This window comes from Aspergillus sclerotioniger (assembly GCF_003184525.1).
Source record: "Aspergillus sclerotioniger CBS 115572 chromosome Unknown BO94scaffold_29, whole genome shotgun sequence".
NCBI classification, from domain to species: domain Eukaryota; kingdom Fungi; phylum Ascomycota; class Eurotiomycetes; order Eurotiales; family Aspergillaceae; genus Aspergillus; species Aspergillus sclerotioniger.
The window spans coordinates 476,906-490,590 of record NW_020291019.1 but is presented as its reverse complement, the minus strand read 5'-3'; the positions used below and the strand labels follow the sequence as shown (position 1 = coordinate 490,590).

The following is a 13,685-nucleotide window of genomic DNA, read 5'->3' as shown; positions in this document are numbered from 1 at the left end:
ACCACCGAACCCATCCCCCAATCCCAATCCCACACTGTCATCCTCACCGGCTCCACCGGCCAACTGGGCAGTTACCTCCTCGACACCCTCCTCAACACCCCCACCATCGAGCACATCTACTGTTTGAACCGCAACCCCAACGCCCAATCCCACACCCACACCCTAACCCCCCTTCCCCCCTCCAAAGTCCACTTCCTAACCACCGACCTCACCAAACCCAACCTCGGCCTGCCCGCATCCGACCTCCACCATCTCCAAAACACCACCACCCTCATCATCCACAATGCCTGGACCGTCAACTTCAACCTCTCCCTCCCATCCTTCATCCCCAACCTCACCGGCCTCATCAACCTCATCAACTTCACCACCACCGCCAAACACTCCCCCAGCCTCTTCTACATCTCCTCCATGAGCTCCACCATCGGCCATACCACTCCCACAGGCCTCACCCCGGAATCCATCATCACCACCACAACCCCGGCTCCAAACGCCTACGCTAATAGTAAATACCTCGCTGAACATCTCCTCGCTTACGCAGCCAGCCACTCGCCCCGCTTCCATCCTGCTATCGCCCGCGTCGGCCAAATCGCCGGCCCGGTCCGTTCCCCGGGTCTGTGGTCCAAGGCTGAATGGTTCCCGAGTCTGGTTCTTAGCTCACTACACCTTAACGCTTTACCTGATGCCCTCGGACCGACTATGGATCGCGTCGATTGGGTTCCTATTGATTTGTTGGCTGAGATTCTCGTCGATCTAGCCATCCCTAAGGATACCACCGAAGCTCAAGGAGAAGTAAAAGTCTACCATCCTATCAACCTGCACCCCAAGACATGGAACGATATCAGACCTGTTATCGCGGACGCACTCGTCCAACACTCTCCCTCTCTTACCTCCTCAGGTGTGGAAGGAAACAGTCTGGAAATAATCCCTGTCCGCGAGTGGGTACAGCGTATTCGTCACGACGTGGAGAATGCAACCGATAGTACTAGTAAACTAGATGAGAATGAATTGCAAGCTCTGTTGGAGAAGAACCCTGCTGCGAAGTTGTTGGATTTCTTTGAGGAGGTTGTGGGGATGCAGAGTGATAGGGAGAAGGGGTGTGGGAATGGGAATGGGATTGTGTTGGATACGAGGATTACAGCGGAGAAGAGTGAGTTGTTGAGGGGTGTGGAGGGTGTTAAAGAGGAGTGGGTATTCAAGTGGGTTGGGGAGTGGTTGAAGTGATTATGGTGTAGATATCTGCTATTGTCGCAGACCTACTTACATTGAACAGCTCTAAGAAGTATAATCTAGCTGTATTGGGCTTACCATACCATTTTGAAGAAAAACACGCCCGCACCACCTAAATCGGGTCACGTATACAAAACAATCTGTAGATGGCGACCTGAGTGTAATATTAAAGGATTATCAGATCGCATTTACCCAATAATTTGACGCTGGCATAATCCAGTCAGTCTATGGAACCTGTGTCAGTCGCGCCGCCTTTTTATTCATGTCACTCCACATTACTGGAAGAATCCCGAGAAGGTCGCCAAATACAATGACATGACCGTTCCTTACATATAGTCCGTGCTTAGCCAAGCATTCTATTAAGGCCCTCTCAACCACAACCACCCATGACCTCTCAGGAATACACCCTCATGTTGGAAAATGACCCCAACCCTAAACTTATGGAGAATATCACTCCCCAGATTTCTAAAATCAACCCCATGCAAACCACCAAATCCACCCATAAAACTTCTCCCAGCAACCGAACCGCTCGAAGAAGAATGCACTCCTCATTACAGCCACCAGCATTTCTACCCTGCCCGTCTCTACCAACTCCTCAACAACAGATACCAAATCACCGCAAAACTAGGCTGGGGAACCAGCTCAACTGTGTGGTTGGCTCGCGACTTACAACAGTATGATTCAACCCATCCCAGTTACCTTCGTAGAAACTAATCAACGTACTAGATGGCGCTGGCGCCAACCACGCTACGTTGCTGTCAAAATCAAGGCAAACAATTACGCGACCACAGAAGACGCCGAAAAAGATCTACGGATTACAGAGCATATTAGTCGCCTGAATCCTAAGCATGTGGGCTGGAACTTCATCAGCGCGTTGCTCGATTCTTTTATCTTGTCAGGTCCCCATGGCACTCATGTCTGTATGGTGTTTGATCCCCTATGTGAGCCGCTTTGGATGTTGAAACAGCGGTTCCGGGGGGATGTGCTCCCGTTGGATGTACTGAAACCTGTTGCAAGAATGCTACTAGAAGGACTTTGCTATCTTCACTCTCAGTGTCGTGTTGTTCATACAGGTATTTATTCCCCTGGTTGAAACGAGAAACCTACTGATCGAACTGCAAGATCTGAAACAGGACAATATCCTCATGACTCTTCGAGACCCGTCTGTACTTGATAAAGTTTCTCAGGATGAGATGAGCGCCCCTCTCCCTCAGAAGCATCTCCCTGATCGAACGATATATCTCTCAAGGAACCATTTCAGCTTAGAGGTAAAAGATCTAGGAAGACCTGTCATCACTGATTTCGGACTATCCGTGCGTGGACCTCAGAGCCATACTCATCTCATTCAACCCGATGAATACCGAGCCCCTGAAGTGATTCTCGGGGCGGGTTGGACTTACAGTGCTGATATTTGGAATCTGGCTGTCTTGGTACGTGTCTTCTCATTTTATCCCAAAGATCCTCCTAAGTAACGTATCAAATGAACTAGTTTTTGGATTTAGTAAATGGAAAGGGACCTTTTGATTCATCAGAATCAGAATCAAATACTTCTTCATTCTCTGATGAGAAACATCTAGCCCGCACAATATCAATCCTTGGTCCTCCGCCCGTGGATATGCTTTGCCGGGCAAAACACACTTCTCGGTATTTTGATCCTGAAGGTAGTGTTTTCTCTTGATGATGTTGGAAAATGGCTGATGCTGGTACGTATAGGAAGGTTTAAATACCCCGAGTTAATCCCACAGAGTGGAGGACTTGATGGTATTTTTTGTGATATCGATGGGAATGATAAACAGGTTTTTCTTAATTTAGTATCAAGGATGTTGCGGTGGAGGCCGGATGATCGAGATGGCGTGGAAGATTTACTCTCGCACTCTTGGTTTCAAGAATAATGATAATTATTTATGTGTATCATGAGCTCTCTGATATAATACCAGCTGCGCCTTGTCAGAGGACCATCTCATACCATAGATCCGTATCTTCCTCTTTGAGACTTTTAGAACCGCTGTTTTAAGACTCATTCCTGTAAAGATCGGTCTGATGGGCATGCAGCAATGTCTGGGTTTTACTTGGTAATAATTTACGTCCAGATCCGTAGTAGGAAGTATTACTTGCAAGCCTACCTATGTAGAAAACTTGGATTAATTACTAAGTAATATTACAAATACTACTCCAGATCACATCCATCCAAGCCCATCTACATCCTGTCTGTACGTTCTTGAAACAGACAGGATATCCATTGCTGAGTCATTCCTGCATTAGCCGTATTTACCTGTCCTACATAAGATCGCGTTACCCTGATCCTCTGCAGTAGCAATCCCCCACGCTTCTCCCCATGGCATCAATACTCCGGCTACCATCCCGATTTTCCAGGGCAATATCTCCCTGGCGTTCCTGGGCCCATCGCCATGCATCACCCGTACGCGCGTTCTCTCAATCAAACTTTCCTCTCCTCGATCCAGCCGAGAAACTCGAGGAAGAATCCCTGTCATGGTACTCGCCGCGAAACTTTTATCCCGTGAAAATCGGTGAGGTATTTCAATCTCGGTATCAGGTGGTTGGTAAATTGGGATATGGCGGCTATTCGACCGTTTGGCTCTGTAGGGACCTCCAGTGAGTCAGCTTAACTTACCCTACAATCCAATCAATTAATCAAGCCGTTCAGCCTGAAATAAATTACTACTAACTCACTTTGTTATTGGTAGGCAGCATGCTTATGTTACACTGAAAGTATTTGAGCGCAATTCAGCCGAAGGCCAAAGAGAAACAGAAGCCTATGCCCATTTGAATTCCCTTAACATAGTAGACCATGCTGGTGCCAAACTCATCCGTAAAGCATTGGACACTTTTATCGTCGCCCCGCTGGGGCGAAGGGACTAAATTATCATAAATATATCTTTTTCTTTGAACAAGATCTTTTAATATATCTTCAGTAATTTCTATATCACAAGCTTCCAGATCACATCCCCAGATGGCAATTTCGGGTGCCTTATTCATCCGCCCCTGGGCATGAGGTTATATGATTTTCGCACTCAACTTCGAGCCAAAGTTCTTCCGGAAAAAATCGTCAAGTTGACTCTGGTGCATCTTCTTCTTGCACTTGATTATCTTCATACCGAGGCTGGGATTGTTCATACGGGTATGATGTGATCTGTCTTTCTCTATCTTCAGGGTGGATTCTCTAACCAAGTCTCTTCTTCTATTTCTTTTACTACAGATATTCAAGAAAAGAACATCATGATGGCGATCGAAGACCCATCAATCCTAACCGACTTCGAAGAACAAGAGAAATCCCATCCCAGCCCACGAAAAATCCTCGACGACGATCGCATGATCTATGCTTCTCGCAAACTGAAGAAAACCAAGCAACATGGTCGTCCTACGCTATGCGATTTCGGTCAGGCTCGCTTCGGATCGCATACTTATTCCGATGATATCCAACCTTGGGTTTACCGTGCTCCGGAGGTGGTTTTGCGATTACCGTGGAATGAAAAGGTGGATGTTTGGAATGTTGGCGTGCTGGTATTTCTTCCGTCCTCCCTTTTTTGTTTTGGCTTTTTGTTGGCTGTTTGCGTTATTGTTAGTAAGGGATTATGGAACTGACAATAGGCACAGACTTGGGATCTCTTCCAACAAAGCCATTTATTCTACGGGAGAGATCTGAACAGGAAACCTTCTGATGGACACCATCTTGCTGAAATGGTTGGGATTGTGGGGTTGCCGCCGAGGGAAATGATACGGGGGAGTGAATATGCGGTGGAGTTTTTTGATGGTGAAGGTATTGCTTTCTGGAACCTTTTTTTAATTCCTTTTTTTGGTTGTCTGTTTGGTTGGTTGCTGATAATAAAATAGGAAACTGGAAAGCAGACATCAAAATTCCTACTGAATCATTGGAGATGCTGGAAGGGAACTTGTCGGGTGAATCACAGCAATTATTCTTGCGGTTCCTCCGCAAGATGCTCACATGGAAGGCTGAGGAAAGAGCCTCGGCTAGGGAATTGTTGGATGATCCTTGGTTGAGGTCTGCTTGATCTATACTTATTGATTACTTGATTGTGATAATGGGTGTATCGGTGTGCTGGCGTAGTGAATAATTTTATTAATTATCTTGTTGGGTTGGATGTGTTTAACTAGCGGCGTCCACTTAGGTTCTTCTTGTGAAGTAGTATGTATAAAGTCTCCTAAAGATCACCTTGTAATATGATAGAATGGATCAACCACTTGGTACTTATCATGTTGATGAGATTGTATAGTATCGTAAAATGGAATGGTATTGTGAATTCATTCAATACCTTCAAATCCGAGAGTAAGACTATATGGATATATGTCTGATGGAAAGAAGGTGTGTGACATTTACTTTTGGTATATATGGCACTATGTACAACCCGTAGATATCAACAGGGTCCCATAGCTCAGTTGGTTAGAGCGTAACGCTAATAACGTTAAAGTCGAGGGTTCGAGCCCCTCTGGGACCATCTTTTTTTTCTTCTATTCCATCTGTCTGGGTGGACGGGTGGACGAAGGAAGACTTGCGAACGAACTCTCAATATATTTTTGATTGCTGTTGGGGAATTTGATTGGCTGAAGCAACTTGTGAATTGGTGGTTTGGAGGATCGGATACAGGATTACATTACTACTTATGTTGGTTGTGGATCAACATCAATATAAATTGGAATGTCACATACAAGAAAGTGGGTGGAGTGGGGTTCAAAAGGTATTTACATCAGTCAGTGTTCCTGGAGGAAGACAACTACATGTATATCTATCTATCTTCATGTTGTTTCCAGTTTCATTGGCATTGTGGTTGAAGCATGCAGCACACCTTTAGGTGTTTATTTCAAAAAAGATTATTCATGGAATGTTACCTGGCTGAGTTGAATGGACAGAAGCATGCAGAATATGTCATTGGTTATGCAACCTCTGGCATAGACTGCGTTGTATTCATTGTTGTATATTAAGTCTCCTGTTCATTGGAATCATAGTTATATACACTGACATACTCATTCTATTAACGTCATCTCAATTACAGACTCAGCAGCGGGATTCTATCACATACCCCCATAACTGCCCCTGCTATATTAATATGCCGAGTCCATGTATAACTCACCAAATATATAACCAGAGTACTATCCGACCCTGCAGGCGAATTACCCCTCAACCCACCACATCCCACGGGTATCATATACGCCCCCCTTCACCCATATATACAACCATCTCCAACCCCATCCTCATCCTCATCCTCTCACAACCCAATCCAACCCCCCTTCTTCTTCCTCTCCCCCCTCCCACTCTCACCCCCATTAACATCCCTCCTCGCATCCCCCACAACCCCCCTCCCCTCCAACCACAAAACCGGCCAAAAAACCACCACCCCAAACACACACCCCACCGTCGCCATCACCTGCCAGACAAAAACCACCCACGCGGCCCCCCACGGCATCACAAACTTGACAAACTCCTCCGGCTGATAAAAATCCTCCTGCCGTTTAATATAATACCGTTTTCCCTGCCCACTCGTCGGCGTCCGATTATCTGCCGGGTCTGTAGTTAAATCCAGAACTGTGGTTAGGGATACGGGGGCCTGGTGGAAGGGTATCGCCCAGATAGAGAAGATTTGGGAGATTTGGAGGTACAGTTTTTGGGTGGGTTTGTCGTATGCTTTCTCCCTTCTGTTAGTATGGGATTGGGATTGGGATTGGGGGGGAGGGATATGGGGTAACTCACCCACTGAATGCACCTCTAGCTCTATCCGCGGTGACATGATCTTATACCATTGGTAGATTTTCTCGATTAGCCACCGACTACCGGGGTATGGGGGCACCCGGCAGAAGGGGTGGGTGAAGGCTGCGCTGGGAGTGAAGTATTTTTGGATTGTGCGTTGTTGGTCCTCTGGGGGGGATTGGGTCAGGTGGTGGATTATGGTGGGGATTTCGGTGGCTGTTTTGTTCGATTGTAGTATGTATTTGTTAGTTGGGTGGTGGTTTTGGGTTGGGTTGGGTTGTATAGATGGGGTGGGGTGGGATGACGGACCTGGGTCTTCCATTTTGGTTGTTCTGTAGGAGGTTTTTGGAGGATTGGATGGGTTATTGGGATTGGGATTGAATGGGATTGGAATTCGATGGGAATTCGAGTGGAATTGAGGGTAGATGAGGGTACATATTACAGGCCAGGTGCAGCATGGTGATGATGTCATGGTTGATGAAACCGGCTGCCTCCGTCATCCTGGCCACTGGCCAGGGGTTAGGGCCGTGCTGGTATTGGTAACAAGAGTAGATAACTTTTCTGGTATCGAACAATGCTCAAAGAAATATCGGAATCACCGCTTCCAGCTGTCCACCTTCTTGCGCCGCTTCTCGAAAATCTGGCCCACTCCACCGCTATCACCGCGCTGTCCATCGTCCAGCTTGCGCTTCCGACTCCGATCCAATGCATTCCCGCTTCCCCGCGCCCTCCGCGTAAGCTTCGTGATCCGATCCGCGCCCTCCGTAAGTCCCTGCCAATCCTCTCCGCCAAAGGTGTTACCCGGTCCCTCGGCACGGAGTCGCTTGGCCCGATCCTTCTTGCTCTCCTTTGCCAGACGCACAAAGTTGGTTTCTTCATATCGCGTCCGCTCGGCCTCACGCTCTCGGTCCTTCTTCGATTTCGTTTGTCGTCCACCGCGCACAATTGTGCTTCCGATACTGGGCTCGGCCATGGGCGCGGACGACATCTCGGCGCTGACGAACTCATCAATAACATTCGACCGGCGTGGCGCGCGCTCCCGGCGCTCCCGGCTCTCGGTGGTCGGTAGGGACGTGGGCATAATCTTGGGTGGTCGGTAGATGCCATCGCTTGGTGCTTGTCTGGACGCCTTGTCCTGTCGGGCCTCAGGCTCGACCTTCTTCGAGAACGAAGACACGTTGGGCCGGTACGCCATCTCGTCAATATCTTCCTCATCATCGTCCTCATCCTCCTCATCACTGTCACCCTCGCTGTCGCTGCTACCCTCGGAGCCGGACTCGTCCCGGGCGGCCTTCTTAGTCTTGCTCTTCTTGGGAGCCGGGGCTCCGCGCTCGGCCCGGTCGGCATCCTCGGCTGCCTTGATGACCTTGTCGACCTGGTACTTCAGACGTCCTTCCAATGGGCGAACACCACGATCCAAGTAGACACGTAGGTCGACGAGTTTCTTCACAATATCCTCCGGGAGCGACTCATTCGTATCGGCATCTTCGTCGTCGGTCGCCTTGAGACCTCTCAGCTGGAATATAACCAAAAACACCAGATTCTGTATGTAGGAGAGAAGGAGATCGGACTTGGTGTCAAGCAGCGAAATGCCATCCTGCGGCGGTTCAATCGACACATCCGAGGGCTCCTCCCGTTTCGTCTTAGGGAGCGAGGATCCGGTGCTGGTCAGACATGTCGTAAGGGTTTCGAGCAGATTGGAGATATTTTGCAAGCCCGAAGGCTCCGACTGGGAAACGGCGGCCATTGTGCTGTGCTGTGCTGTGCTGTGTGTCGTTGAGTGATCGCGCCAAACGAGAGGGAAATTTTTACGGTAAGGTGCTTATCAGCACGTGGCGATAGTCTTAGTCAGACGGCCGTATCACGTGCGCCAAGGGCGCGAGCTGGCCTCAATGCAACCGGACAAGGCGTCCTCCCCCAGCGAAAGCCGGTTTCCGTCCAATTCCGTGTTTATATTCCTGGTCTCTTTTCGCGCAGGTGGTTACCTTCCGGACCACCCATCTCATGCGAGCTTGAAGATCGCTGTGGCGTGGAAGCTATAGACTGTAGGTCACTGAGCTTGGCTTCCATCCGCGAGGGACCGACAGGAACTAACGATTACCGCGCTGGAACAGAGACACCCACTATGTGGTTCACCAAACGATCCTCGCCCATCGCCCTCCTCCTCGCTGCTCCCTCTCTCTCCGCCGCTTTCTACCTCCCCGGTGTCGCACCGACTTCCTACGATGAAGGCCAATCTGTGCCTCTCTACGTCAATCACCTTACGCCCGGCTTAGCGCAGCAGGATGAACAGCTCCATTCCGTCTTCTCCTACGACTACTACCACCCGGCCTTCCGATTCTGCCCGCCGAAAGAGGGCCCCAAGGATGTCCGAGAGTCGTTGGGAAGCATTCTATTCGGAGACCGCATCCAGACGTCGCCGTTCGAGCTGCACATGGGCAAGAATGAGACGTGCAAGTCCATCTGTGGTCAGGTCTCGTTTGATGCCCGCAGTGCCAAGTTCGTCAACCGGAGGATAGAACAGGGATACAACATCAACTGGCTGGTTGATGGTCTTCCCGGAGCGCAGATCAACATGGAGGCGGTGACGCAGACCAAGTTCTACAGCCCGGGTTTCGCCCTCGGATCAATCAACGATGACGGACAACCGATTTTGAACAACCATTTTGAAATCCTGATCGAATACCACCGCGTCGGTTACGGAAACCAGGACAAGTACCGGGTTGTCGGTGTTCTGGTGCAGCCAGAGTCCCGACGCAACTCCGTCATTCTGGAGGATGGCACTCCCCAGTGTGACAGCGACGGTGTCGGCGTCACCCTCAGCGAGGATGGCGAGACCATGGTGGCTTGGACGTACAGCGTGTACTGGCGGGAGTCGGATACCGCGTGGGCCACCCGCTGGGACAAGTACCTGCATGTCTACGACCCGAAGATCCATTGGTTCTCGCTGATCAACTCGGCCGTGTTTGTGGTCTTCTTGGTTGCGATGGTGAGCATGATTCTGGTCAGAGCGCTCAAGAAGGATATTGCTCGGTACAACCGCCTGGACATGATCAACCTGGACGACTTTGACGGGACATCCGCGGCGGTGGAGGATGGTATTCAGGAGGACTCGGGCTGGAAGCTGGTGCATGGAGACGTGTTCCGGTCTCCGAAGTCTCCGTTGCTGCTGAGTGTGCTCGTCGGTAACGGTGCTCAGCTCTTTATGATGACGGGAGTGACTGTTGGTAGGTCAGCTTGCAGATGATACTAAGCTCCCAGGCTAACAGCTGCAGTCTTCGCTTTGCTTGGCCTCCTCTCCCCTGCGAACCGTGGCTTCCTAGCCACGGCCATTCTCTTAATCTACACGCTGTTTGGCTTCATCGGAGGCTACGTATCGGCTCGGGTCTACAAATCGCTAGGCGGCGAATCCTGGAAACGCAACATTATTATGACACCTGTGCTGGTCCCTGCCCTCATCTTTGGCGTGTTCTTCCTCCTCAACCTGTTCGTCTGGGCCAAGGGATCCAGCGGAGCCGTGCCCTTTGGCACCATGCTGGCCCTGGTCTTGATCTGGTTCGTGATCAGTGTGCCGCTGAGTGTTGCGGGTAGCTGGCTGGGATTTAAACAAAGCGTACGTACATGATAGTTCATGACCACGTTCCTGATGGTTGCTAACCGCTTGCAGGCCATTGAAGGTCCCACCAAGACCAACCAGATTCCCCGCCAGGTCCCTCCGATGACGGGTACACTGCGCACCGTTCCCTCCCTGCTGTTGACCGGTATCCTTCCCTTCGGAGCGATCTTCGTGGAGCTGTATTTCATCATGACGTCGCTGTGGACAAACAAGATATACTACATGTTCGGTTTCCTGTTCCTCTGCTACGGCCTGATGGTCATCACCTCCGCCGCGACGACGGTCCTGCTGGTGTATTTCCTGCTGTGCGCGGAGAACTATCGCTGGCACTGGCGCGCGTTTGCGGGCGCCGGCATGACAGGTAGCTATGTCTTCCTCAACGCCATTCTGTTCTGGATCACGCGGGTCAGCTTTGGTGGTCTCACCGGTGCGGTGTTGTATGTGGGATACTCGGCCCTGATCGGATTTGTGGTCTTCATCTTGACCGGTATGTACTTGCCACGGTCCCAGGACTCACCACTAACCCTTGAATAGGCTCCATTGGCTTCTTCGCCAGCTGGGCATTTGTGCACCGCATCTACGGCTCCATCAAGGTCGACTAAGCCGTTACGTATTGACATGAGATTGCTCATGCGGTGCGGCCCGCTCCCGGTCGTGGACCGACATCGCTGTTTGCTGCATCGCTGTGCTTCGCTATATAAGACCGTAGGTTGATTCGATTGGTTGGATGCTTATTCGGATATCCCTGTATAGTTCCTTTGTTTGCATGCTTGCTTGTTACCACCACTTCTCTGTAAGGGCCATGAGGTGTACATAGACTCGGATGGGCGGAGTTGGGGAGAGGAATGCTGGACGCGCATGAGTGTACGATGCAATGAGTCTAGGCCAACGTAGAAGAGCGTAGAAGAGGCCGCCGCAGCCGGGGCGGGACTGCGATTGGCGGACGCAGTGGTCGAGCCGTGGATCTCCCACGGCTGACGCCTCCAACCGCCAAGCCGCCGTGTTCTGGACCCGCGGCTCTTCTCCCATCCATGTCCCTCCGCCATCGCCACGACTCTTCCTTCCTGCAGTTTGTCTAAGATCTGGTCTTCGTGCCTGGCTGCTTTTCTCGACCTCGATAAGCTTCGAACACCCCCCAGTGGTGCCTCTCTATCCTACCCGACCGAACCCTCCGAGCGGCGACCGCCTGCCCCTCGTCCAAGCCGCACCGCCTATCACCAAACTGGTCTACCCCGCGCCTTCCGAGAGTCTGTTTCATCGCGCGTCCCGACCGTGACACGTTGAATCCGAGATTTTCCTCCCTCCGACGATATCCACTCAGAGAACCGGGCGCTTGGAGCGTGTGTGATTGAACATGGGCAAGTCGTAAGTGCAGCGCTTTTCCGATCGCTCCGCATGGGTCTGGCCAGGCACAAGGGGGAACCACCCAACAGGCCCAACGGGTCACCCATGGGTGGTCGCACTCTGGGAACAATGGCCGCCTGCGACGTGATACAACGAGGTATCCTGGTGTTGTGAAGTTCCCCTGTTACCCCGGACCTCGTGTGCCCCGCATGTCGGCATCCAACTAATTCACCGGCGGTCCAGACAGTCGAAGCTCTCCCCCTCGCAGCTGGAGGAGCTCCAGAAAGCGACGCATTTCGACAAGAAGGAACTGCAGCAATGGTACAAAGGTGCGTGAGGCATGGTGGGCCCCTCTGCAGCTGGCAGGAGCAGCCGCTGACGGAACGTTGCGGGCAGGCTTCCTCAAGGACTGTCCATCGGGGACCCTCACCAAGGAGGAGTTCCAGAAAATCTACCGACAGTTCTTCCCGTTTGGTGACCCGTCGTCGTTTGCGAATTATGTGTTCCGGGTGTTCGACTCGGATAACAGCGGGATGATTGACTTCAAGGAATTCATCTGTGCGCTGTCGGTCACGTCGCGGGGCAAGATGGAGGACAAGCTGGACTGGGCCTTCCAACTGTATGACATTGACGGCGACGGCAAGATCACATATGACGAAATGCTGGCGATCGTCGAGGCGATCTACAAGATGGTATGTTTAGCCCCCGTTCGAGTTTCTGGCCCCCACGGCGGCTGACGGGCTGGACTGCAGGTGGGCTCGATGGTTAAACTGCCCGAGGATGAAGATACGCCGGAGAAGCGGGTGCGCAAGATCTTCCGCATGATGGACAAGGACGAGAACGGCAGCCTGGACATGGAGGAGTTCAAGGAGGGCAGCAAGCGGGACGAGACCATTGTGAGCGCCCTGTCGCTGTACGATGGACTGGTGTAGATCGGCTCCAAATCGACGACTACTGCCTGGGCACAGGCCATGGTTGCTTCTTCGCATCCCTGCGCGGACTTGGATGTGACCCTCCCTCGGTGAATTGGCGCTAACTGTTGAGCTTTTGCTTTTTCTCCTTTCGTCGTTGCTTGATTGATCTACTTGTCTTTTTCTTTTTTTACTATTTTTCTTTTCTCTCTTTCTTTCTTTCTTTCTTCTGGCTGTGTCTTCAGGATTCCCATTACTGCTCGTATCCCAAAAAGCGGCCAGCTCGGGACCCGCCGGGGTGCCTGGCATTAGCGGATACCGGGGGGGTCGGATGTGCTGTGCTTATCAGGAGGGAACTGAGTGGACGAGTGGCTGTTGAGGTGCCCTGAATATGTACAAAGAATCAGGAGGGTCGGGTGCCTCGGCAGTGCAATTTGACTGGCAAATGGTGGCTACGATGCGTGTATCATGTATATAGTAGTGTAGTTGTTATTGAGCTGCTGTTTTTGGTGTCTGATCCATTTGTCCATGCAGTCTGCCCCTGGTGTCCAGGTTCCACTCTTTACAAGGTTCCCTCCAGCAATAGGTACCTAGGTAGCCCTCCTGAAGGGTCGGGTCCGAGGACGGAGATTGCGCATGGACGATGAGGGATTTGCAGGTGCAGCAGCGGCGACGCACCCACCCGCCCGTGACGGATGCTTCCAGTGGCAGCGGGCATCACCCGTTGGCCGGACTAGATTGGGCGCGGTGCAGCAGCAGCAGAAGCAGCGAGATTAAGCTGCAATGGTTTGGTGGAGTTGAGCATCTCCATCTCCCACGGCAGTTGGCCCGCCAATCATCTGGTCCAGCGTCAGGGACGGTTTCT

General features: G+C 51.3%; 7 protein-coding genes and 1 non-coding gene across 8 annotated transcripts; 6 read left to right on the top strand and 2 right to left on the bottom strand.

Annotated features, from left to right (window-relative positions):
• Positions 1-30: 30 nt before the first annotated feature.
• BO94DRAFT_474464 (uncharacterized protein) lies at positions 31-1,221 on the top strand (the record flags this gene model as incomplete). The annotated part of the gene is made up of 1 exon (XM_025608514.1): positions 31-1,221. A coding segment is annotated over one exon (1,191 nt), but the record flags the coding sequence as incomplete, so codon positions are not given.
• A 426-nt stretch (positions 1,222-1,647) lies between these two features.
• On the top strand, positions 1,648-2,905 carry BO94DRAFT_474083 (putative protein kinase; the record flags this gene model as incomplete). The annotated part of the gene is made up of 4 exons (XM_025608504.1): positions 1,648-1,901; positions 1,954-2,300; positions 2,350-2,657; positions 2,717-2,905. The coding sequence occupies 4 exons, from the start codon at positions 1,648-1,650 to the stop codon at positions 2,903-2,905; spliced, it is 1,098 nt and encodes a 365-aa protein (XP_025463974.1).
• Positions 2,906-3,548: 643 nt separating this feature from the next.
• Positions 3,549-5,258, top strand: BO94DRAFT_524293 (kinase-like protein; the record flags this gene model as incomplete). The annotated part of the gene is made up of 6 exons (XM_025610258.1): positions 3,549-3,840; positions 3,933-4,080; positions 4,186-4,366; positions 4,445-4,749; positions 4,843-5,005; positions 5,080-5,258. The coding sequence occupies exons 1-6, from the start codon at positions 3,563-3,565 to the stop codon at positions 5,256-5,258; spliced, it is 1,254 nt and encodes a 417-aa protein (XP_025463973.1). The 5' UTR covers positions 3,549-3,562.
• A 370-nt stretch (positions 5,259-5,628) lies between these two features.
• BO94DRAFT_t257 lies at positions 5,629-5,702 on the top strand. The gene has a single exon. It is a non-coding gene; the product is annotated as a tRNA-Ile (tRNA).
• Positions 5,703-6,470: 768 nt separating this feature from the next.
• BO94DRAFT_524288 (uncharacterized protein) lies at positions 6,471-7,337 on the bottom strand (the record flags this gene model as incomplete). Its single annotated transcript, XM_025610257.1, has 2 exons — positions 6,953-7,337; positions 6,471-6,886 (listed from the first exon to the last, which is right to left on the bottom strand). The coding sequence occupies exons 1-2, from the start codon at positions 7,269-7,271 to the stop codon at positions 6,471-6,473; spliced, it is 735 nt and encodes a 244-aa protein (XP_025463972.1). The 5' UTR covers positions 7,272-7,337.
• A 32-nt stretch (positions 7,338-7,369) lies between these two features.
• lcp5 (small subunit rRNA maturation protein LCP5) lies at positions 7,370-8,749 on the bottom strand. Its single transcript, XM_025612533.1, has one exon. The coding sequence runs from the start codon at positions 8,694-8,696 to the stop codon at positions 7,545-7,547; it is 1,152 nt and encodes a 383-aa protein (XP_025463971.1). The 5' UTR covers positions 8,697-8,749; the 3' UTR covers positions 7,370-7,544.
• A 136-nt stretch (positions 8,750-8,885) lies between these two features.
• Positions 8,886-11,464, top strand: BO94DRAFT_499872 (transmembrane 9 family protein). Its single transcript, XM_025609396.1, has 5 exons — positions 8,886-8,994; positions 9,064-10,176; positions 10,225-10,562; positions 10,617-11,052; positions 11,100-11,464. The coding sequence occupies exons 2-5, from the start codon at positions 9,075-9,077 to the stop codon at positions 11,165-11,167; spliced, it is 1,944 nt and encodes a 647-aa protein (XP_025463970.1). The 5' UTR covers positions 8,886-8,994; positions 9,064-9,074; the 3' UTR covers positions 11,168-11,464.
• A 306-nt stretch (positions 11,465-11,770) lies between these two features.
• BO94DRAFT_212738 (EF-hand domain-containing protein) lies at positions 11,771-13,296 on the top strand. The gene is made up of 4 exons (XM_025606167.1): positions 11,771-11,930; positions 12,153-12,238; positions 12,306-12,601; positions 12,662-13,296. Exons 1-4 carry the CDS (start codon positions 11,920-11,922, stop codon positions 12,839-12,841), a joined length of 573 nt encoding a protein of 190 aa, XP_025463969.1. The 5' UTR covers positions 11,771-11,919; the 3' UTR covers positions 12,842-13,296.
• The last annotated feature ends 389 nt before the right edge of the window (positions 13,297-13,685 follow it).